Source organism: Neophocaena asiaeorientalis, unplaced genomic scaffold (genome assembly GCF_003031525.2).
Source record: "Neophocaena asiaeorientalis asiaeorientalis breed wild unplaced genomic scaffold, Neophocaena_asiaeorientalis_V1.1 scaffold64, whole genome shotgun sequence".
NCBI classification, from domain to species: domain Eukaryota; kingdom Metazoa; phylum Chordata; class Mammalia; order Artiodactyla; family Phocoenidae; genus Neophocaena; species Neophocaena asiaeorientalis.
The window spans coordinates 206,424-232,150 of record NW_020185334.1 but is presented as its reverse complement, the minus strand read 5'-3'; the positions used below and the strand labels follow the sequence as shown (position 1 = coordinate 232,150).

The 25,727-nt window shown below is 39.3% G+C and overlaps 1 protein-coding gene across 3 annotated transcripts in view; it reads left to right on the top strand.

Annotated features, from left to right (window-relative positions):
- Nucleotides 1-25,727, top strand: part of MACROD2 (mono-ADP ribosylhydrolase 2) — a 1,936,537-nt gene that overhangs the window by 1,824,431 nt on the left and 86,379 nt on the right. The window contains exons 11-12 of one of the 3 annotated variants that reach the window (XM_024735451.1): nucleotides 3,864-3,926; nucleotides 8,663-8,731. The exons of 1 other annotated variant lie outside the window; for it this stretch is intronic. In XM_024735451.1, coding sequence (XP_024591219.1) covers nucleotides 3,864-3,926; nucleotides 8,663-8,731 — 132 coding nt within the window. The remainder of the gene's footprint in view (nucleotides 1-3,863; nucleotides 3,927-8,662; nucleotides 8,732-25,727) is intronic. One more of the 3 variants, XM_024735453.1, reaches the window with a different exon arrangement.

The following is a 25,727-nucleotide window of genomic DNA, read 5'->3' as shown; positions in this document are numbered from 1 at the left end:
AAGAAAAGGGGCTTCCTGCTGAGGGCAGTTTCCTGCAAAGAACTGCTTACAAATCCCCACTTTTCAGACATCATTCCATTTCTATGGGATTAGGGGTGAAGGTCTGTCTTCTGTAACTTTTTCATACTGACATAGGCAACGTATTCTCAGACTGGAAGATGTCAACATGGGCCTGTAGCATCTCTTTGCTGACAATTTTAGTTGCCTGCTTACATGTATGGGCAGAACAAGCTACAGTTATTTTGACACCCACAAAGATATAGATTATTATGTGCAATAATGTTAATCCCATTCTCTTGAGGCCAGTCCTTAGAATTGTGGTAGCCATAGACTCAAGTTGGAGCAGCTTATGTCATGGCTAGCATCTGTCTGGTCATCATGCAGTTAACTTTTTTTTCCTCTGGTGGCGGTTATGGTATCTGTTAAACAACTCAGGAATGAACATCAGACACTGAGTCTGTGACTCTATTTTCCTAATCATTAACTGCTTGGTTTTATACTTGGGGAAGGGCGGAGGGGAGGGGAACCTGCAGGGTTCTACTCGTTTCCAACTTCACAGCAGGAGTCTCTTATTTTTATTTCTATAAAATTCCTGAAATATCCTTGAATATAGTATGTGCTCCATAAGTATGGATTGAAAGAATAGAGGGCATGGTTTTAATACTAGAGAAGCAAAAATGATTCAACCATTAGAATTCACACAGGTCACTGTGCTTTTTGGCGTAGGAAAGTAGTATTATGTGACATTCAATGCGAATGATATGGAAATTTATTATCGGAAGTAAATATGGGATCCTATAGGTATATCAACTAAGAGAATTTAGTTTCTGTGTGACATGTTTTAAGCTCACAAAATAGCCTGTCATTTCCCTATACTTCTTCATGTTTATTGTAAGCCTTTTAAATCCCTTCTAAAAACCACAAGTTTACATTCCCCACTCTACTTAACTTTTTATTGTTTTTATGCTTTCTGTGAAGATAGCTAGACAGACAGGGCTGATAAAAGGAAAGCTTGTTCTTATCAAATACGGGTAAATGTGTAATGGGATTTTTTTCTTTCCTACCAGAGGAAGCCCACTGTTTCACTAAGAACTCACCCAATTGAGGTATTTTAAATGGATGCAATGTTAGAAGCCAGCCAAACTGTCCTTCTAAAAGTGACGTGAATGCTAACCTAATTGCCCGAGAATGTTATCAACTGGCCTTTGAAAGCCAGACTTCTACGCTGATTCCCCCTGCTGGCCTTGAGGTTGCACTGTCTTTGGAAATTGATGAAAGCAATATACCTGAGCCTTTTCATTTGAGGGCAAGTTACTCAAATGCCAAATACAGCATTCTTCTAGAAGGCATTTACTCCGTGATAAACATGCCAAGTGTTTCTTGAATTTGCTTCCCAAGGGCAGAAATCCTGCAACTAGACCACCCCACAGCCAAGACTCAAAGTCGAAAACAGAACATGCCGGACTGCGGTAGGGAGTGGGACCACGGGCACAGGGATTAAGGGTAAAACCCAGTAGCAGTAGGTTAGATAAAGAGCCAGACTGCTTTTTACTATTATAAAGTTGGACTTGGGGGTCTGACCATGAATTTCCTTTTCATGAATTTAGAACTGGTGGAAACAATTCTTTACCTTCCTAGGACTCAATTGTTTCTCTTTCCCTTCTTACCTTCCTCTCTTCATAAGATTTTTACCTCCCACTCCATAGGAGATGTAGTCACCAGACCAATTTTAAAAGCAGCCTGTCACTGCAGACTTCAAGCCTATTGTGGAATCTGTGTTAAAAGGTCTGTCTGAGACTTCCCTGGGGGTCCATTGGTTAAGACTCCATGCTTCCAAAAAAAACGATTCCACGCTTTCAATGCAGGGGATGCAGGTTCGATCCCTGGTGGGGGAACTAAGACCCCACGTGCTGCATGGCGTGGCCAAAAAAAAAGGGGGGTGGGGGGTGGTGTCTGTTGGGGGAGATGGGAAAACTGGTAGATCTCTCCTGCTTGAGTCTGAGTCCATTTGGTGGGAGAAAGGGGGAAACACTGACTTACGTTTCTGACACATGCTCCGGCACCAGCTTGGCCTTGTTAGGGCAGCAAGAGCGGCAGTGATGGCTATTTCCTTCCCACAGCAAAAGCCAGTGCCAGTGCCTCCGCGGAGAACCAGAACAGAGAAAGTATCAGAAATATCCTTGGAAATGTGTCACGCAGAACCTTGGGTTTACAGAGTTACAGAGCCATCCCAGGTTATACTGTGTCCCGCGTGACACATGGCACAGTGCTGGCCAGAGGGAATTATATACATACTGATATATTTATTCATTGATAACATCCCTTCCGCATGTCAGTGTCACTCTTATTTATCTATTTATTTATTTATCTTTGTCATTCTATTATAACATTTTTCTTTCAGGTCAATTCCAAATTTTTTTCCATTTGCAACTCTCCTCAGAAGCTTGTTTTTCAGAGCTGCTTGGTGAACTGTTTCCCCATTGCTTCTGAGGCTCTTGTTTCAGCTCCACTTGTTGAGTCCTCCTCTGGGGAGGATTCCCCATCCTCTTGCCTCTGGATTAAGAGTTGACAGTTGTAGCAGATGGTGGGTCAAAGCAGTCAAGTAAAACAAGTTTAAGTGATCTGAGCCTGGCTGTGGGCAGGAATTTTAAAAGGGCTCAGCTGGGTGATTGTTCTGCTCCTTGTGGCCTTGGCTGATGTCATCACTTGGGGGCATTCGGCTGGCAGCAGGGCTGGGTTGGAAGGTGGGAAGAGGCTTCACGCATATGTCTGGCCCCTCTGTGCTGCTCCATGTACCCCTCTCCACCTGGGAGGCTAATCTGAGTGTCTTCACAGCAGGGTGGCTGGATTCCCAGAGGGAGAAAGTGGAACCTGCTATAGTCCTCTGAGGCCTTGGCTTGGGGGGGCCCAGACATCACTTACACATTTCACTGGTCTAAACAAGTCACAGAACCGGCTCGAATTTAAGGAGACAAGAAATAGATTCCACTTCTTGAGAGACAAGGATCTGTGGCCATCTTTAACCCATAGTAATATGTGCTGATAACATCTGCTTCTCTGTTTTCTGTACTTTAACGACGTCTCTTACGTTTTATCATTTAAAAAGATTTTTCCAAACACAGAGACTTGGAAACCCTCCCAGCAATGAATTATAAAATGATGTCTTTATTTGGCTTTGAAGAGTTAATTTTTTTCTACACATAAATCCACAGACAGATATATATTATATATTTTAAGCCAAAGGGAAGTTTTTAGCTAGTTTCTAATATATAGCCACCATTATACCTGTCCAGTTATTAATTTTTCAAGGAGTTATGTACTACGGCATAAACTTGACCAGCATAATCTGTTCAACACAGAATATTTCAGAGCATAGATATGTTAGACTGTCATATGTAAAATGTAAGCAAATGTCTAAAAAATTAAGTGAAAATAGGGGTTCTTTTGCAACATACAACAAACAGGAAAATAAAGGGCATAGGAACGTAATCAACCAAGTTTCCTTACACAGTGCATATTGCTTGAGTCAAGGAAAAAAAGCAGATTGGAATTAAAATTTGTATTGCATTTTGGGAAATGTTGTGCAAGGAGAGGGATGTTACTGGAACTGCTGAGTGAATTTTGTTTACTGCAGTTCAACTTTCCACCAAGCAAATCCTGTGAGAAGGGACAAGGCTAAATACACCTATTTATGTAGGTAATTTTTCTGTTTCACGCCTCTGATTCATCTCTCTGCCTCGCTTTATGGGGAGTCATGCTACACTGGTTACAATTAATTTCAGTACTGCATATTAGCCATAAAGAGATATTTCATAAACTGACTTGATGTATATATTTTTTTTCCTCTGCGCTTTTCTTGAAAGATGAGAACGGTCCACAGGAAAAGCCAAGTGCCAAAGAAATGGAAGGGCAGGGCCAAGAAGCAGGTGAGCTCAGATTTCTTTTGAGGCGTCCCCTAGGCCTCATTCCCAGAGGTGAACATGGCTTTACTTAGTGCCCTTTTCTGAAAATATTTATACCGTTTCACCAGGTTAATATCAATATTCGTTCAGGTCTCCCTCGGGAAGCCACCAACCCTGTTAACTACAAGTGTCAGGCCCACCAATCAGAAGGGTACCCTCCCTCTCAGGTCTCGATCACCAGCCCCACTTTTCTCCCGTGTGATCGCAGTTTGCTCAGTGATGCTCTACGCGGGATGGGCAGAGGTTGGAAGGACAATGTCAGAGCTGGGCTGACTGAGGGCAGGTCAAACTCAGCAGATTTCGTTTGGAGGAAAAAATGAAATGAAAAACATTCACAGGGGGACTTCCCTGGTGGTCCGGTGGTTGGGACTCTGTGCTCCTAATGCAGGGGGCGTGGGTTCCATCCCTGGTCGGGGAACTAAGATCCCGCATGCCACAGGGAGCAAACAAACAAACAAACAGAATTAATTTTTAAAAATTCACAGGAAATATATCAGAGGCTTTCCTTCCACAACGAATGGAGTGTCCTTTACTGTTTTACATTAAATTTTGAAGAGCCGTGCTTCTGGTCATTTCTCTGTATGTTGTAGATGATGGTGTGAGGAGTGACAGAGGCTTACTACCCCACACCCAGAGCTCAATGAGATCCAAAGCCTTCCTGACATCAACTCTGTTCACTGAAAAACAGATGAGCCAATGGAATGCTTAGAGATCTTCTGTAGATTATAAATTGAACTTTTTAAAATAAAATGGCACTTAAGACTCAAAAGAGATTGTCATCTCCTTAGGTTTATCTTTTCTTCCTCCCCACTTTTGTCCTCAGGCATGCTCTCCTTTAAAAGAATGATTCACAGGGCTTCCCTGGTGGCGCAGTGGTTGAGAGTCCGCCTGCTGATGCAGGGGACACGGGTTCGTGCCCCGGTCCGGGAAGATCCCACATGCCGCGGAGCGGCTGCGCCCGTGAGCCGTGGCCTCTGAGCCTGTGCATCCGGAGCCTGTGCTCCGCAACAGGAGAGGCCACAACAGTGAGAGGCCTGCGTACCGAAAAAAAAAAAAAAAGAATGATTCACACAATTTTGCAGTTATCAACATAACCACCAAAATAAAAATTTCCTTCTTCTTTCTATTTTCCAAGTCATTCTTCTGGTTCTAATGAGCCCAACGGATGGGGCATCTTTGAAATAGTGGGCTCTGCTCATGTGCCAGCCACATCCTAAACCGTATGCTGGGCTCTTAGAAATAAACCAGGTAGTGTGATAAGTTTTTCACTGCAAAGTTCCTGCATTAACCTTGGAACTTTTGCTAGAGAACTGAAAGCTTTTACTATTAACCTGGAAGATGGAATTGAAGAAGGCCAATCAGAGAAGGCACTGAAGCAAGGCAGCAAGGACCTTGTGTACCTGCCACTGGGTCAGTTGGCTCCCTTTGCTAAAGTGTAGTCCTTGCAATGGAATGAATTTCTAATACAGAAAACTGTTGTCATCCACATCACCATCGCCCCCAGCTCCCGGCCACCACACCGTTATGCTCCGTGGAAGATGAGTCTTCTGTGAAAAGCTGTCACTGTTTTTACTGTTTGGGGCTGATGGGTATTAATCAACTAGCTGCTGACAGCTGAGGCCATTCTCTGAATATTGTGGTTTTACAGGTTTTATTCATTCACTGCTCTGTCCCAAACTGTCTTTATCGACATAGATTTCTGCCACCCCTGTTCACACACACACACACACACACGTATACACATACACAGGCACACACATACAGGCATGCACACACACCTGCCTGCTTTTTATTTATTCATCTCTTTTCCCCTAATCAGTTGAGAACAGTTGCCTGTTAAGAGAGAGTGGTAGAATACAAGCTCTCTTCTCCACCTCTTGGATGGACAGCATCGCCGCCACAATATGGGTGCCTCTCATGGTAGAGAAGATTCCTAAATGCACCCCTGAGGGGCTCTTCTTGCTTTTCTAAGTGGCCGGCACAGAGTCCAATGGCAGGATTCGTCTATGCTCTTGGCCAGTGTCAGCATACATTGTTGTGTCTGCTCTGCGTCCCGAATCCAAGATCAGAGAAGTCAGAGATGCAGTTCTGGTCATTCAAGTCCTTCTGACCTACTGTTATTCTTCCAAAATAAAAGTAACTTCCTTTCATTCGATAGAATGTCCAGCTTCAATTCTAGCTACATGACTCTGCAGGCCTCTTCCATATCACGCAAAAAGCATAATCTCAAACCAGCATAATCCAGCAGTTCTGACTGCTGTCATGATCAAATCAAAGTGGTAGGTCCTAGTCCTCAAACAGCCATTTAACCAGTACCTATCCGGGCTTTGCTGTGACCCAGGCACTGTTCTGGACACCAAAATAGGGCAGCAAGCAATAAAGACTTCTTTGCTTCCTTGAAACTTATATTCTGGTGGCAGTGATCCAAAAATAAACAATTTAAAAAAAGTATGATAGTGACAAATGCATTGTGGAGAAATGAGGTAATGTAGAAGGAATCCTGAGAAGGCAGCTGTCCGTTGGCTGGACTCGGGGAGGACTCCCTGAGGGAGCAGTAATTAAAGTGAAATCTCAATGATGAAATGGTGGGAGAGCATTTCAGATGGAGGGTCCAGATAATGCAAATGATTTCAGGCCGATTTTAACAGGTTGGAGAAGGAAGTTCAGAGTGGCTGGAGCGTGATGGATGAGGGAGAACATGGTGCGAGGTTTGGGAAGACATCATAGGGCCAGGTTATGTCTGACTGCATAAGATTTGATTTTGTTAGAACTACAAGGAGAAGCCAATGGAAGGTTGTTAGTAGTAGAGGGACCTAATCTGTTTTAACAAGCTCATTCTGCCTGTGAGTGAAAATGCGTCAAAAGAACAAAAGTGAGACCAATTGAAAGACTATAGCAGGAAAGCAGTGATGGAGGTTTCTGGAAATGGAGACAAAATGGCCTGATGTGTTTTGTTCTAGAGGTAGAAGTAACAAGATGTGCTGATGGATTGGATCTAGGGCGTAGGGAAAAGAAGAATCCAGGCTACATCCTAGGTTTTTAGCATCAGTAACTACATGGATGATGGTGCCACTTACCGATGTATGAAAGACTGGCCACAGGGCAGTTTTTATTAATAGAGTTAATAGTTCAGTTTTGGCCATGGTAAATTCAAGAGGACTCTTGGCCATGTGGGATGTCAAGAAGCCAGTTAGGTATCTGACTCTGGATTTCTAGGGAGAGATGTGGACCAGAGATACAGGCTTGGGAGTCACTGTCAGAGAAATGATGACTTAAAACCATGTGACTGGGTGAGATTCACTAGAGAGAACATGTAAATAAGGAGAACAGTGAGGCCTGGGACACCATGGCCTCTAGACATGTGGCACCAGGGGAGAAGGAACAGCCACAGCAAGAAAGTGTTTCAGAAAGAACAGAGTAGACTCTGAAATGCTCCTGAGGCGTCCAGGAAGATAAGAAAGGAGAAATGACCATTGGATTTGGCAAAGTGAGGTCATTGACACCTTTGATAAGAGACTACTTCGAGGAGGATCGATGAAGCCAGTTGGAGTGCTTCATGGAGAGACCGTGAGATGAGGAAGTCCAGAGCAATAACATGGACTTCTCTTCTAGGGAGTTCTGCCATGAAGGGAAGCAGAGAAATGGGGTGATGTGACATCAAGGCAAGGTTGAAAGTCTGTAGTTTGTTCTTTTGATGTTAATAGGAGTTCGTCATCTAACAGAAGGAAGTGATTCGTCTCCAGTTATCTCCCTACCAAAAATCTTACTCTCTGTTCTGATAGAGGCGTGACCTAAAAGTAACAGTCATATACCTTATGGACGAAGGATATACTAGAAGATATCCGATTAGCCTTTAAATGTGTGTTAGTCACCATGCGTGTATGAGTTATCTTTAGTTCCATAACCTTGTTACTGCATGAAAAAAATGTATATATTCCTTTTCCATTTGTCAAGTATTAACCATTCCAAATGATTTTGATAACCTTCCTGTCTTAAATATACTATTTTAGTGTTAGTAAGTTAGTTATTATCCTGGAGCCCAAATGCTCGTGGAGTCACTGGGGTGCTGATAATATTAAGAAGAAAGTCCAGCTCTGACGAGGTTCGTTGCTGCTGTGAGGCCCAGGCACGGACCTCCAAGTTCCTTAGTCGCCACTCTGTGCTTGGCTGACATGAAATCACCAAACGGCTTTTGGTGCTTTCCTACAAATGACCCCTTCTCCTGGACCTCTTCTCTGACAGCCATCAGATGTGCTCCCTACAGCTTGACAGCCTGGCGTAATGGAATAGAAGTGCTGTGCTAAGAAAAACCAAACTTTAAAAACACACACATAAAAGCACTTTGTAGAAACTTGCAAGGATATACTTTCCTTCACAGTCTTTTACTAAGAAAAATAATGTACCATTCTTCTAGAGGTAGGGGAGAAACAAAATGCCAAAGTATAATACTACCAAACAAACAGTCTTCTTCACCAAAAAGACAGTTTGTAGTTCATCAGGCTCTGTCTTAACTGAAGGGGTTTTGTTCCATTAATTGTAGAAGAGAGTTACAAACCCAAGCCCCTTCAAAGACCATTCAGTGTATTAGAGCATGAAACAGGCTCCTGCTTTCTTCGGTAGAGTAGGAGGTGAGGTGGGAAGGGAAGCTCCAACCTGACCGTATTTGGCTCTGAGACAGTGTTTCTCTTTCTGCCTTATAGATGGTGCCAGCGCTGTCACCATGCCCAGCGCTTCTTCAGAAGAGGCAGCTGAAGTCTGTAAAGATGAAGGTATGAGGCCACTTACTACATCTAAAAATCACAGACTCTTAGAAAACCGTTTGGGTTTTATTTGTATGGGGAAATAAAGCAGTGTGCAAATCTATCCAATTCTCTTTAAGCACCTCTATTTCCAACACAGATATCCAACCCCCTCTGTTTTATTCCATACCTACCATTTTCAGAATTTATATCTCCATTTACATTTGTTCCTCTGTAAAGTAACTGTTCATGAAACAATAGAATGATTGGAGAAATTACGTTTAAAGATGTTTATTTGAAACACCAGAATTAGACTGTTTACAGCTACTTGTCAGGAACGGCTTCATCTGAGAACCGTCTACCAGAGAACTCCATTATCTAGACAGAATAAGAAAGAAGAAATGTTTGAAAGGCATCCTTGAAAATAAATCTTTGGCAAGAACATCATTCCTCACTCTATGGACAGTTACTATGAGAACATGTTGCTGACCCAAGTATCTTTAGAAGAATAAAAAAGTAAAAGAAAAATTTATGTAGGTTCTAGGAGAAAATGTGAGGGAGAAATAGTGGGGACATTCATGTGCAGATAATAGAGTTTTAAAGATATATATTATCTAAAGGAAAATGCAATCATCATTTATTTTCTTTCCCTCCTGATTAACTGTCCACACACACACACACACACACACACACACACAAAAGTAACATTATTTTATATCTGTCATTGATAACTACTAAAAACCCTTCTGGAATGGTAGACGAGATTGTTACATTTGTACAAATGGACATCTGGTAAACCATGTGATACACTTGGAACTTTTAGATAAACACGCTGAATGCATTTCTTCAGTTGGGAGTGATATGAAAATATATCCATACTTAAGACTGATATTAGCTACTCCTGGAATCAATGTTTAGAAAATCAAAGTGGTTTTAAAAATAATAGTCAACTGTTCGCATCATTCATTTCATTTCATGTTGCCTGTAAACAGTTTTTCTAAGTGAGGTGTCCTGTGTAGGGAGGGTAGTTGCTAAGATTGTGAACTCCGGGACCCGATGGTTGAGGCTTAAATCCTGTCTCTACCACTGGAAATGTATGTAATTTTTGACAAGGAATTCAAGTACTTAACAAGGAATTAACAAGTAATGACAAGTAACTAACTCCTTTGTGCTTCACTTTTCTCCTCTGTAGAATGGGAATAGAAACTGTATTTACCTCACAGAATACAATAATACACATCCATTGCTCAAACTGTTTACCTGGTACCTATGCAGACTGGGCTCCCCAGGAAACAGACTGTGATGGAGATTAGGGAGCTGACATTTATTAGGGGGAGCTCTTGGAATCAACACCTGTGAAAGGAAAGGGAAGAATGCAGAACTGGGTAAAGGGAGAAACTGAACTACAAGGCATTCTCAACAGAAGCCACAGATGGTCTGAAGCTGACATGACCATTCTGAGATGTCCAGTTGGGATGAGAGAGTCTGGCTATTAGAACCTCCCATTTGATAAGTCATCTGTCATTGGCTGCCTTGGGAAGGGGTGTGGCCTCGGATGAAGCAACTCTCTTCTGCTGGGGTGATCCTGGAAGCTTGAGAGGGATGAGGGATGCCTGCAACTGGGAGAGTGAGCTCTTCCTTCCTGAAGGAGGATGCGGGTGGCCCAACACAACATCCACCATACTGTTGCTTTTGGTGGTCTTTCTCTAGTTCATTGTCACTTTTTTACTGAATCCCTTGGCACCTTGCTTCATACTCCTCAGATATGTGTTCTGACATCCCTGGTTTTAAAATTCTTTGGAATATCTAAAAACGTAAACCATGTTAGATCACCTAGGTTCTCATAATTAACTCCAGGTCATCTTAGAGAGAGAAATAAACCTGAGTGAAAAGGCAAAGAGTGGTGTTTATCCTAAGCAAATAAATTCGGACATCACAATCATTTAGGCTGTGATACAAATTTTTCAGTGTCCTGAAGTGGAATGGCAGAGTTTAGGAAACAGAAGAAATAATCTAATTTAAGTGCTTCAAACTGAGATTTTTCCTGCAGAGTTGTTTGGTTTGGAGATATCACACCCTTATAGAAACACACTGTGGTGTTTCTTCATGCTTTTAGGATCTCACACCATTAATTGCTCCTGCCAGGATCAATTTCTCGGAACACTTTTAGTTGTTTTGTTTTGTTTTTTTACATGAAACTTTTAATGGTGGTAACTCCAACGAGTTCTGTCACGTATCACAAATGCAATTTCCTAATAAGACTAAATGTGAAGTTTTTACCAAAATAAATTATTAATATCCATTAACCTCTGGATCTAAGGAAAAGAATCTTGAAATCCACATTAACAAGTGATCCAGTTTCCATTAAAAATAGAATATACAGGTTACGATTTTTGCCTTTTCCTTCTGAAATAGCATGTACAGAAGACCACTATTTTAACGGATTATCACTACAACGCTTAGGCCAAGCATCTATTGCTTACAGAACTGCAAGTGTGGAGATAGATACATAGCTTGATTGATAGATACATAGCTTAGAATGAAAAATAAGTGAATTTGCCATCGAGAGCCTCCGAGATTGAGGTCATGACGAGGTTAAAAGGCATTCATATATGTTGAGAATTCATTTCAAACATTCACCATTATAAGTTTCATGCAGAAATATATCTCCTTGGTGACAGCTGGGCTATTTATGAGCTCTGCAGCTATAAGGCTGCTTATTAAAATGCTTATTACACTCTCCAGTTTAAGTGCAGAATATTTTTGCTGACCAAAGTTCTTCAAGGGGCCCTTGCTCTCTTGTCTTTGTTTCCAGGCTTTGCTCCTGACCCAGCATCTTCTTCTTAAGTCTTGGAATCACGAATATTATGGACTGGCCTTTTTTTAGTATTCTTTCCAATATAATTCCCAAAGATTTTGAGCCCCATTATTTATTTTCAGCTTTGCTTGTTGGTTGGCTGGCTTTATATTTGTTATAATTTTGGCTCCCACAGGAAACTGGTGTCCTCTAGGGTACAAGGACTAAAAACAAAAGAAAAAATGAGCTGGCTAATGTCACTTGGTTTGGGAGATAAGATTTTTAAAAAATTAAAACAGATATGTGAAAGTTGAAGAATTTCAAGAGGAAGTGTCTGGGGGTGTCTCCTTAGGCCAGCGATTTTGTTCAAATGTTCTAGACATATTCCCCACTGGGTACCAAGAATGGATGTTTATTGCCCATTTACCCCACATAACAGCTAACAGTGCAATCTGCTAACAGAAGGAGGTACAGCTGATTGGCTTATGGATCAAGAGCTAGATTGTGAGCTCCAGACGGAGGACACCTGTTCCCAATGACTCATCACAGCCTTCGGGTGGGTAGGAGTTGAGTTGGGTGGAGGAGATGTGAGAAGGAGGAATGCCGATGAATAATTCATCCACACAAGGGGTGCATGCCAGGGATGCAGCAGCCAGGACTGAATAGAAATGAACTCCAAGGTAAAGAAACCTGAGAAAATATCTGTTGGTTGATAGGAGCTCTGAGGTCCTTTATAAAATAGGGCATACACTTATCTATTGAGAGATTTCTTTCTCTACTGGTAAAAATATTCCAATTATTGATTTAATGGTAGTTTACACTTTAAATCCTTAAAAACAAACCCAGGAGTACAAATGTGAAGGCTATTTAAGTTAACAAATATAGAGGCAATCAGATGGAGAGGCTATAAACCCAGGAGTAAAATTTGTATTAGGAATATCAAGTATTCTGGTTGAAACTGCTGCAGAGTTATTATTATTTTTTATTATCATCATCATCATTATTTAAGATATAGTCAGTCTGCTTAATTCAAGGAAAACTCTCTGTTCTGTTATCTCAACACTCTTAACAGCTCATCCTCACTCACACCCAAGACCAAGGCACCTTACTGGGGGGGCGGGGAGGGGGGAAGTGCTGTTTAAACACATCCTGATTCTGCTGCCTTATTATTTAATCAGTGCCTAATTTGAATTTAAAGGGCAACTAGACCAAATCATATGCTCATTAATATTAACAGAATCAACTAATGCTCAGGGCATGCACACTTGAGCTAGTATTCCTTTGGAGCTCGGCCTAAGTTATGGCATTGCTGTCTGCTGTTTACAAAGTGGGATGTCACTTGGCAAAGGACACATTAACCCTTAATCTAGTTTCAGGCCTCCTACAGGTCAAAATTTCTGTAGGATAGGGAGAAAGCTCCAGCAAGAGTCAGCCTTGCCAAAGAGGACAGCAAAGAAAGGATGGGGTTATATATGAGGTATCGGATTCAGGAACGTGCAAGAGATGAGCATAAATGCTCCCAACCACGGGTAGCTGTAGGCCTGGGCCAGTGGTGTCGACTCCAGAAGATTCTGTTCTATTCTTTGTCTAAGTCGTTGGAGAGAAACAAAACATTGGGCCACCTATGAAATTCCCCTCAGGCTTCCCTAATAGGATTCTTTTTAGTCCTTTCCCTATTCTAGAAATCCATTATCACCCTATAAGCATCCTCCCCGATACCCACCACCGTGGGACAGAGCTGTCCCCTGTCCTAGATCTTCATCAATGCAGTGTCTGGATACACCGTGACACCCAGGGCTATCACTCTTGGATGGTAAGAGTCTGAAAGGTGGAATGAGAGCCGCTGCCCTCTGGTAGTTCAGTGAAGGGGAAAGAACTAAGATATATGGAGTGTGTGCTCTACTCAGCGCTTTACATTTCTGTACAATCTATTTTTCATTTCACAAAAAGGTAACCTGAGAGTCAGGAAGGAGAGAGAGAAAGGTGTCCGCGGTGGGTAGGGAGAGGAGAACTGTTTTATCAGTGTTGATTCCCATGGCTAATACTTGCATGATCTTACATAATCCTCAGAAACGATAGTATTTTATTCTATTTTAAAATAACATTTATTTTTCTACTTGTAAGATAATGCATATTTATTGTAAAGTATTTTTAAATGCAGAAAAGTATAAAATGTAAAAGCATATAATGATTTTCCCTTTAAGATTTAAACTGTAAAAAAAAAAACCCAAGAAGTCCTATTTTTTCAGTTAGCAATATACCATGAATATTTTCCCAAGTCTTTAAAAATTTCTCAAAGGCATGCTTTTTATTGGAGGCATAATATTTCACCATATGGTTGTCCCACAATTTACATAACCAGTGTCCTAATGTTAGATTTAGTTATTTACAGTTTTTCTCTCTATTATAAATAATAGAGAAATGCAGTATATACATTTTAGGTAAATCTGGGTGTGTATCTATGATCAGTTCCTCAGGATGAGATCTTGATTTTTCGTTGATTTACTAGGGAAAATATTGAGATATTTTTTATTGCTTACATTTATTATTTTAGAAGTAATGTGTGTTTATTAAATGAAAAAATAAGCAAAAGAAGAAATGAAAAATATCACTCATAATCTCAACCCCCAGAAATAAGCATATGTAGTATGCTGGTATATAAACTTCCAGACGTTTTCTAAGCTACCACACATATATATATGAAGGTTTTTTAGGGTATTCTGCAGTGTATACTAGTTTGAAATTGTCTTTTGAATGTAGCAATAGATTGCGAAATTTTTTCCTTGTCTTTTGATAGTCTAATGTTATTTAATTTTATATTCCAATAAGCAAAAGACCAAAATTTACTTACCCAATTTCCATTTTGAGTCGTTTCTTTGGTTTCAGTTTTAAATTCTATACTGGCCAGGAACGTGCTTTTAACTTTGTAGATGTTCATGATCATTCCTGTAAGAAAACCCAAATAAATTAAAAAATGCATACAAATCTTTTTTTTTCTACAATGAATAGAGTTTATTCCCTTTTTTGATTCTTTAAATAATATATGTTCACTGTAGGAAATTCAAATAATTAAAGGGCATATAAGGAATAGAATAAAAACACATGTGCATTCACAGCTCCCTGAGATAACTACCATCTGCATTTTGGGGACCATTCCTTCATGCATCACTTTCTGAATATACACACCCACATAAAATTGTATATAAATCCATCATATGATTTTAATGTAATTTCCCTTTTATCTTGTTTGTTCCCTTTTATTTTAGTGTAATTTCCCTTTTATCTTGTTTGTTCCCTTTTATTTTAGTGTAATTTCCCTTTTATCTTGTTTGTTCCCTTTTATTTTAGTGTAATTTCCCTTTTATCTTGTTTGTTCCCTTTTATTTTAATGTAATTTCCCTTTTATTTTGTTTGTTTACTTCCCACCTTCCAGTTATTCAGAGAGTAAAACACACTGATTAAGAATCTGGTCTCTGATTTTAACTTCCGGAGTCCAGATTCCAGCTCTCCTCTGACCTGTGTGACCTTGGGCAAATTACTTAGTCTCTGTGCACCTCAGTTTCCTCATATGTGAAATGGGGATGATAATAACACCTCCATCACAGGATACTGAACATTAAAACAAGTCAATCCCCTTAAACATGTCAAGGAGTATCTGATACACAGTAAGAGGCACAAAATTTTTAGCCATTGTTAAATGTATGTGTTTATTTTATAAAAACTGTATCATATTCTATGCACTTGTTGTTAACAGACAGAAAAACTTTGTGGCAATCCCTCCAAGTCATTTGTGTAGATCTAATTTATCCATTTTAAAGCTCAAGTGATATTCCATAGCTTGGATGCACTATAATTTATTCAACCATTATACTGTGATGAGCAAGCACTTTCTTCCCACTTTATTGCCGTAAAAACAATGCTGCAATAGATGTCTTTTTCCCATATATCTTTACAAGCAGTGCTTTCTTTTGCATGGGAAAGATTCCAAAAGTGTGAGTTCTTTGAGGAGTGTGTGTTTTTAACAGATACTGCCAAACTGCTTTCCCAAAAGACTATAACAATTCGTATTTCCATCAGCAATCATTATTTTTGTTATTTCTAATTTTTTACAGTTCAACGAGTATAAAGTAATAATATCTCATTACTTTTGAAAGCTCAGTATTATTATCCCAATTTTGCAGGTAATTGAGGCTCAGAAAGTTTGAGAAACTTGTCCAGTTATCCAAAAGGTAGAACCGGAATTTGGAAACAAAGTCTGCCTGAACTATGCTTTTTCCATCCTACCATACTGCTTCCCGTCATGCTCTTCCCATCATACTGCTCCCAACCATGCTCTTTCCATCCCACCAAATCATGCTTCTGGAGCAAGGGATATTCCTTGCCTGAGGGGGCTAGGACACAGTGAGAGGGCAGCATGGGAGAGCTGAGACCCAAGAGAAGCCAGCAGGGCAGTAAGACTGAGGCAACAGAACAGACCAGCCTACTTGGTCCACATTATAGCCTTGACTCTAACCCATAGTGAAAGTCTTACAAAGAAATGACTACACAGAAACCTCCAACTATATAACGCACCAGATATAAAGCCCAAACCCCTTTCTGTATGGTCTGGTTCCATACTTCCTCATACCCCACGTGTACCCTACTCTGTAGCCCAACTCACATGTTTGTCATCTCCCAAATACCACTGGCCTACAGTGTTCGGCCATCATTCTGCCACATCTGTTTATTCAAGATTCACTTCCAATATCTTACCTTGACGTCAGTCTTTTACTTCATTTTTCCCTTCCTCTCTTCCTCCTCCCCTCCCTCCCTTTCTCCCTCCCCTCCTTCTATCAAATTAACTGAACCAACATTTCAAGTACAGGAATTACACTAGATAATGTGGGGTGGTTGGTGGGGGCATGCACATTTTCATCTTTCTTGATTTCTCCCCTCCTTATTACATTTCATCCCATACAATAGTGAACTGTCCTTTCTACTGTTTCTTATAAATTTGTTTTAAAATTATCATATGCCTTGTATCAATATTATATACATGACATATCCAACTCACTAGAATGTAAATATCTTGAAATCAGATACCAAATCTCATTCATTTTCATGTTTCAAGACCAACACAGTGACTTGTGCATAGTAAGTCCTCAGTATTGGATATAGAACCCATCATAAATAATGGGCCACTTATAATTCTCCTAATGTCGTGGCCACTGTCCCAAAATATTTATTACTATTTTTAAGGCTCATATTAGATGAAGTTCCGCTTTCAGAATTCTCCTATTTCAGAAGTGAATTTTCCCCAAAATGTTATGCTGTAAAAACACAAATGTAAATTTGAGCCAGAGACTTCCCTATTTGTTCACTTTCAGATTTGGATATTCTTACACTATAAGAGAACAAAATAAACTTCTTCTAAATGATGGATGTATATAGATTATTTCCAGTGGCTGAGGCTAGTTATTTATGCTTAATTTATGGTAAGGCTTTTTGGATAAGCTTTTCAAATGCTTTGATTAAATATGTTTAAAATCGGATTAAATAGGTGGAAGTAGACAAAAATCATTTATCTACTTTTTAGTATTAAAATTATATTTATCTCCCATTTAGTATAGTTTAAAAATACATATATTTTAATAAACATATAGTTTAACATACAGCAATTGTAAGGCAAGTAGCAGTTGCTGTCCAATCACGTTTTCACATACATATTTTTTTCCTTACAAATTAAGTGTGACTGTAATTACATATTTGTAGCAGTCAATTCAGTTATATGATCTCTTGGGTGTATTTCTAAAGATCTGGTGAGTGAGGCTTGGAAAGAAAATCATCCCAGACTAGGTTATGGAAATCAACTGAGTGGAATAGTAACCCTTGTCCAGCACACAGTAGGATCTAACTGTTGGTCCTAATGGGTCTGAATTAAGACAAGGAGTCCTGTAATCTATTTTCAGATTCACTGGCCTAGTTTTTAAGTTCTTTGGGACAAGTCATGTCACCTTTATGAGCCTCAGTTTATTCTGGATTCACATCGCCACTGTGTGGCCAACTTTTTTAGGTTGTGCCTCGGTTTTCTCCTTTGTAAAGTGGGGATAATAATGATATTTATATCACAGGGTCGTGAAAAGTGAAAGTGCTTGTAACAGCTGCTCAAACATAGTAAACTTTCAGCAGGTGTTGACGACATTATTTTTTTACAATTATTGTTGTTAAATATATGTGTTGGCTTTAGAATTTTAACTACTCCAAACAGGACTCCTGTGTCTCATTGAATCGTCACCAAATCTATTGACATGTATAAAGTTAAAGAAGCTCGATCACAGGTGATATTCAAAACATTTAGCAACAGCTGTGGCCCAGTGGCTGCCCGTCAAGGTGCTCTGGTACATCATACTGGCAGAGACCAGATGAATAGTGAAAACAACTGGAGTAAACGATACAGACAAGCAGGAGTACTTCAGAACTCGCTGTCTGGCCCCCATTCACCAAGGGTTTGATAGCTGCGTAGCCTGGCTTGAATACCATACAGAGACTTTCCTTTTGTTCCTTCTATAGCTCCTTCTACCTGCTTTGCATTTTATTCTCTTATAGAAAAGACCTAGAATGGAAGGTCCATATATCCATATTTTAGGATGCTTTTGTCAGCATGGCCTAATAAGAGTAATCATACATCTTTAAAGCAAGCGCACTTTTGAGAGTGATGAGGGTGCTATTAATACTTACACCAGGGCAAAAGCAATCACACTGGGACCAGGGATAACAAGATGGGTACTCACCCCACCAAAAATACACGAAGTCTTTTCAGTCTACAAATCAAAATCATAATATCACTCACACATATTCAAGAATGTTTGTTGAACTTTGACTCCTAAAAATGTACTATTCTTAGAGTATAATTTTTTTCTATCTTGTTAATTAGTATAAAAAATAATGTTTGGAATAACTCTTTAAGATAGTCCCATAAAAGGTGTATTCCTAGCCAATCTGGATAAATCCAGAGCATCTGCTAAGAGCAGTCTAATTTTCTTTGATTTTTATTTGTTATTTAAGTATAGTTGATTTACAATGTTGTATTAATTTCTGCTGTACAGCAAAGTGATTCAGTTATACATATACATACATTCCTTTTTATATTCTTCTCTATTATGGTTTATCACAGGATATTGAATATAGTTCCCTGTGCTATATAGTAGGACCTTGTTGTGTATCCGTTCTCTATATACTAGTTTGCATCTGCTCTTGGCAACTGCAAGTCTGTTCTCTGTGTCTGTGAGTCTGTTTCTGTTCTGTAGATAAGTTCATTTGTGTCATATTTTAGATTCCACATATTAAATGATATCATATGGTATTTGTCTTTCTCTGACTTACTTCACTTAATATGATAATCTCTAAGTCTATCCATGTTGCTATAAATGGCATTATTTCATTATTATGGCTGAGTACTATTCCATTGTGTGTGTATATATATATACCACATCTTCTTTATCTATTCATCTGTTGATGGACATTTAGGTTGTTTCCATGTCTTAGTTATTGTGAATAGTGCTGCTATGAACATAGGGGTGCATGTATCTTTTTAAATTACAGTTTTGTCTGGATATATGTCAGGAGTGGGATTGCTGGATTTGAGTGTTTAGTTTTAGTGTTTTGAGGAACTTCCATACTGTTTTCCATAGTGGCTGCACCAGCTTACATTCCCACCAACAGTGTAAGAGGGTTCCGTTTTCTCCACACCCTCTCCAGCATTTGTGGTTGTAGACTTTCTAATGATGGCTGTTCTGACTGATGTGAGGTGGTACTTTATTGTAATTTTGATTAAACCAGCCTAATTTCCTATGAAATGACTTTCAGATTAACCCAGTGATTCTCAGACTTTAATGTGCATTGAAATCAAATATACATTAATATTTGAGTTAAGGGCTTCCCTGGTGGCGCAGTGGTTGAGAGTCTGCCTGCCTTTGCAGGGGACACAGTTTCGTGCCCTGGTCCAGGAAGATCCGACATGCCACGGAGCGACTGGGCCCGTGAGCCATGGCCGCTGAGCTTGCGCGTCCAGAATCTGTGCTCCGCAATGGGAGAGGCCACAACAGTGAGAGGCCCACATACCACACAAAAAAAAAAAAAAAAAATTTGAGTTAAGAGCTGAATACTCTAAAGGCATTTTAAAGGATTTCCAGTATTAATTTTGAAGATACGTACTTTTGCCACTGCTTAAGATCTGACTTCTCTGAAAAACAGACCATGACAGTGGTTCATGTAGGATGGCACAAGTCATATTTGGACTGGGCAGAGACACTGGAGAAAGGCAGTGTAAAAGAATTCACTTCAGATCCATAACATGGTGGGGCTCTTGCTCAGATATTCCCATGTTTAAAGTTGTATAGCATCCATTAGGATGTTAATAAGTGTAAATGAATGATAAAAGAATTCAGCAGTCAAAACATTTTAGAAACTACAGGTTTAGACAGGTAGTTTCCACATTGCAGGACTTTTCAGAGCCTTCAACATGCTGACATGCATTAAGGAGTTCAGGGGAGATTGAAGCATGTGGCATTTCCGATTTTAATTGACCAAATCTTATTTTAAAAAATTGATTTGTTTGTCATTTTTTTCATATATAAAACATTTTTAATCCAACAAATTATAGTTTGGGAAACAATCTCACATCCTATCCAGAAGAATTTAAAAATATAGTTTAAAGTTCTGTTTTCGATAAATCATAATCACTGTTATAATAAAAATAAGCAATAGTAAAATAACTTTTAAAAAATGGAGACTGAGTTTCTTAAATCCATTGTGGCACAGTGTTTTTGAGGGAATATTCTCCCAAGTTTCAGAAAATGATGTAGCCTCTCAGTTTTTGACACTAGGTTTCCATGAGCAAAAATGTGTATCCTGACTCATTCTTAATGATGTTTGTTGTCATCTGTTCTTCCCACCACTGTTCCCAGGGTGGGTATATTTATTGTGAGAGACAGAGAATGTTTCAGAACTGCAGCATTCCTTAACAAAAAGAAAAGAATGATTGGCTAGCTAGTGGCAAAGACAAACATTTTTTTAATCAAGTACAAAGACAAGGTTTCCTAACAAACATTGATAGCATTTAATGGAAAGTTTTCTATTTCGTTTAGAAATTAGCCTTCTTTCTCAGGCCAAAAGGACAGTAACCCTCACATATACACGTGTGCGTACACAAAACAACACACACACTTACATTTGGAATCTAAAAAAAGGGTATAAATGAACTTATCTACAAAACAGAAATAGAGTTACAGATGTAGAAAACAAACTTATGGTTACCAGGGTGTAAGGGGGGAGGGATAAACTGGAAGATTGGGGTTTTAGACACTGTTTTAGACCCAACATGAATCTGCAAGACAAGATTTCTCCCAGCTTGATCTTTGAGTTACGATGTTTTTGTGATACTGGGAGACTCATAAAGATCTAAGTCGTTCAAAAGACATGTTTTTCAAAAGCCATTAAACTGTTACAGTTTACCTAAACCATCCATAAATGCTGTCTGTGCCAACCACGTTCTGAAGCAGAGTCATTACTAAATATTCACTCAGTAACTCTATCCTAACCATGTAATGTGACAAACATTTCTGTTGACCGTTAAGACCTTGAAACTACTCCAAGCACCAGGCACTGAACTTCTCTGAATCTTTCTTTTCAGTTTTAGGAAAATAAGCAACCATCTTTTCTCATCGTACAGTTTTCTGCTTTCTGCTTGTCAGAGCTTCCTTCCAACTGGAAGTCCTGGTGTAGACTCATCCAGAGAACTTGGATCTGCAGCTACGTATTTATTACCTAACACAGGTTTGCCAGGATCAGCAGGAGGAGCTCAGGTTACCCTTCCACACATACGCCCTCCTCTTCCTGACAACCTTCTTTGTCCAAGGTCAAAGCCCCTCCCAAACTCTTCCCACGTGCTTCCCCCAAGGTTGAGCTAACAGAGCACATCAGATTCTGCTCCCACTTCACTCCCAGAAAGAGTGTCTCCTGAGTTTACGAGCATCAGTTCTTCCATCTCCACTCATCCTTTCTCCTCCTCCTACTTAACTGTTCTCCTCTCTGAACCATGCTTCTTACCCAACAGTCTGCCTTTTTCATCAAGTATAAAGAAACCAGGAACTCACTATGCTTCATATGGTGACCATATGCCCTGAAATTTTTTTATTGAAGTATAGTTGTGTACAATGTTGTGTTAGTTTCAGGTGTACAGCAAAGTGAATCTGTTATACATATACATATATCCATTCTTTTATAGATCCTTTTCCCACATAGGCCATTACAGAGTACTGAGTAGAGTTCCCTGTGCTATACAGTATGGCTTTATTAGTTATCTATTTTTTATATAGTACTGTGTTTATGTCAATCCCAATCTTCCAGTTTATCCCTCCCCCCATTACCCCCTGGTAACCATACGTTTGTTTTCTACATCTGTAACTCTGTTTCTGTTTTGCAGATAAGTTCATTTATACCCTCTTTTTAGATTCCAAATGTAAGTGATGTCGTACGGTATTTGTCTTTTTCTGTCTGACTTACTTCATTCAGTATGACAATCTCTAGGTCCATCCCTGTTGCTGCAAATGGCATTATTCTGTTCTTTTTTATGGCTGAGTAGTATTCCATTGTATCTATGTACCACATCTTCTTTATCCATCCCTCTGTTGAGGGACACTTAGGTTGCTTCCACGTCCTGGCTATTGTAAATAATGCTGCAGTGAACATTGGGGTGCATTGCCCTGAATTTTTAAGTACAATTCTGACTGCAAAGATTCTTTCTTCTTATCAGATCACATAATATGATTTCTGGAAGGAAAAAAAATAAAAGAGAAAAATACCTTCCTCCTGGGCATGGACTATCACCTCCTGGGAAACTAGGTTTGAGTGCTGTTGTCACAAGTATTTTGCTAGTTTTTCAGGAGGAAAAAAAAAATGGAGGTGAGATTAAAAAATAAATATCTAAAGATATCTTTGCTGTCATGTTATGTCATCTTTGCTCATTTCTTCCTTTGAAATCCTTTCAGTGGTCATGAAGAAATTGTGTCCAAAGAGCTTTGTGCACTGATCCTAATTGGTTGGGTTTTAATAATAATGACAATCGAAAAGGTTTTATAGTACCCAAGTACCATCTCACTTAATTCTTTCAATGACTATTTGAGATGGAATATGAATTAGGGAATGCTAGCTGCTGTAACAAAAATGTCAAATTGACCCAAGAGAAATTTATTTTCTCATTTATATAAAATCCACAGTGAGAGGTCATGTTCCCTACAGTCTTTCAGGGACTCAAGGTGATGGAGGCATGTGAATTTCAGCTTGTGGTCCTTAAGGCTGCCTTGAGTCTTGACAGCAGATAGGAAGAAGAGAGAGAAAGGGTTGCACAGGAGGTTTTTACGACCAGGCCTAAAAGTGACACACACCACTTCTGCCCACTTTCCATTAGCCAGAACTCAGTTGCATGGTACCACCTGACTGCAAGAGAGGTCTCCTTAGTCCTGCAAGTTACTCCTTCTTGTGTGACTAGGATAAAGGAAGCAGATTTGTTGAATAGCAACCCTGTATTTTCCAAAGAGGGGTGGCATTATTATTATCACTATTTTTTCCCTGTTTTTACAAATGAAGCAACCAAGATTCAGGTTGGATAACTTGCCTTGGACTACACAAGTATTGAGGGCTAAAGAATAGACTTGAGCTTGAGACTTTTTGAAAAAACAAAAATCACCCATTTCTGTGTTTTTCTCCCCCTTATGCCATGAATCTTCTCTGTATTAAGAAACACACACTATTAAGTCTTTATGGGATGTCAGCTAATGCCATGAAAATGAGTGGTAAATACTTGATCTTTTCACACTTCTCTTTTGAAGGACAAGTCTATGTTTCAAGTTGCCTGCTGTGTTTTAAAATCAGTAATGACTAGAACTAAATGATAATATGTTTAGATTTTTGCCTGCTGTGTTTTATAGCAGACTCTATAATTTTAAAATGTTTTAATTCTTCATATCATTCCTTATTTCAGATTCATATTTGAAGTGGTTCCCGCAAGAATGACATGAACAGCAGGGTCTCTACATAAGCTAATAAATGGGAATGTGTCACAATAGGGGCTCAAACAGAGCTCTGATTCACGAATCTGCTTACAGGTTTTCCTAGTGGCAGATATCTTATTATATTTGGTCTAGAGTTTCACACACTCATGTGTTATATAGATAGCTGGTTTTAATGAGTCCAAGGTCAAGGGTTTATATTTGGACCCTATATGAATCGGCTAACCTTATATAGGTCAAAGTTCATGGTCATATTAATATATCATACTTGAATGTGATCTCATTCTGTAAGTCAAGTAAAAGGTCCTAAGGCCGACTGACATTCCCAAGCAAAGCAAAATGAGCATATTCAGCCCACTGCTTCTTGAATTCCTCTAATACTTTAATCTTTCCCTCAAAGTAAAATGAAAACATGTAACTACAACATGTAAGACGTACCATCACAGACTGTACCTGCCCCTCCATTCTTATCTCACAGAACCCTCTTTCCCCTCACTATGCCTCCATCTCATCATAGCCTTTTCTGGCCATCTTTTTAGGTAGGGCCTCTCCTCCACTAAACGTCCATCCCAGCCCCCTGTTCATTTCTCCATAACACTTACAACTATCTGTAACCATGTAAACCTCACTTTTCTTTTGCATACTTACCTTTTGCCCATCCCTCCACTATAACTTAATTTTCATTGGGGGAAGGATAGCATATGTGTTGTCCATCATTTTATCTTCTGGTGATTCGTACAAAGTCTGGCCTTCAGAAAATACCAATTAAAATGTATTTTGATTTAAAAATCTAAAAGCACCAATTAAAATGGTGTTAAGGCCATCAACAAATATTGACTGGATTTTAACTCTTTGTAAGACCTTCTGCAAGAGGAAGAAGAAAATATTGCTGTTGACCTTCAAGGAATTTACAGTCGAGATGGAAAAATGAGATATCCAGGCATGTGTTACATAGCTAAAATCAGCAACAACAATACTAATTGCAGCTAATATTTATTTAATCCTTATTATACATTAGATTCTGTTCTAAAAATTTTACATGTTTTCATTCATTCCACTCTCATCTATGAGACAAATGCAGTTATCACCCCAGTTTACAGACAAGGAAAGTGAAGCACAGAGCAATAAGGACATGGTCAGAGGCCACTTAACTAGGATGTGACACAGCTAACAAACCAGGCAGAGTGACAAGTACAAAGGAAAGATTTCACAGGAACATGTCAAAGGAGCTTGGGGGCAAGGAGCATCTCTGGCATGGGGTTATCTGTGAAGTGTGGGTAGAGAATAGGAGATTTGAGCTGGGATCTGAAAGATGCACAGATGTCGTAGATGGAAAGAAGCTATTCTAGTTGGGTAGAGGAGTAACCATGAAAGGTTGGAAGTAGGACATCAAAAAACCTATTTTTGGTTCGATGAACAGACTCACTTGGCCCCAATGATGGATCCATTCATCTACTTATTAATTAGTTACTAAGGTATAGCCCTGATGATAAAGAACTCTGAATGCCAAGATAAGAAATTTGGGTCAAATCAACATAAAGCAGAAATTTTCAAACATTGGATATCGTTTGGGTATAAATAGTTTTTTAGTGCGGTAGTTGTTACAAATTTATCATTCTCTTTCTTCCTCTAATTCCTTCTCAGAGCATCCTCTCTGATTATACCTAATTAGACTCTTCTTTTTCCCAGCCATGCCTATTAGCATTTGTAGATGCTTCTCTATATGCCAAATTAGATTTTCTAGTTTCTGATGGACCATCCTTTGGCAAGCTGCAGTTTCCCACCTTCACAACTTTGGCCTTCAAACAAACATGTCTTTAATTATTTGTGTAAGTCAGGCTAATACAAAATTCTCTAGAACAGCACTGTCTGATAGAAATAAATGAGAGCCACATATGTAACTTTAAATTTTCTAATAGCCACATTAAGGAAGAGAAGGGTGAAAACAGTTTTAATAATATATTTAACCAGTACATCCAAAATATAATTTCAACATATAGTCAATAGTAAAATATTGATGAAGTATTGTATACTCTTTTTTAGAAACTTATCAGTATAGTTCTTTACTACAAACAGAACTGATATTCTGCTACTCACCCTAGTACCACTGCAGGAATGTTTAAAATACTGAAATACTTACATGGTGTTTGGCAAACAGTGACTTAACTCCCCTCCTTGCAAG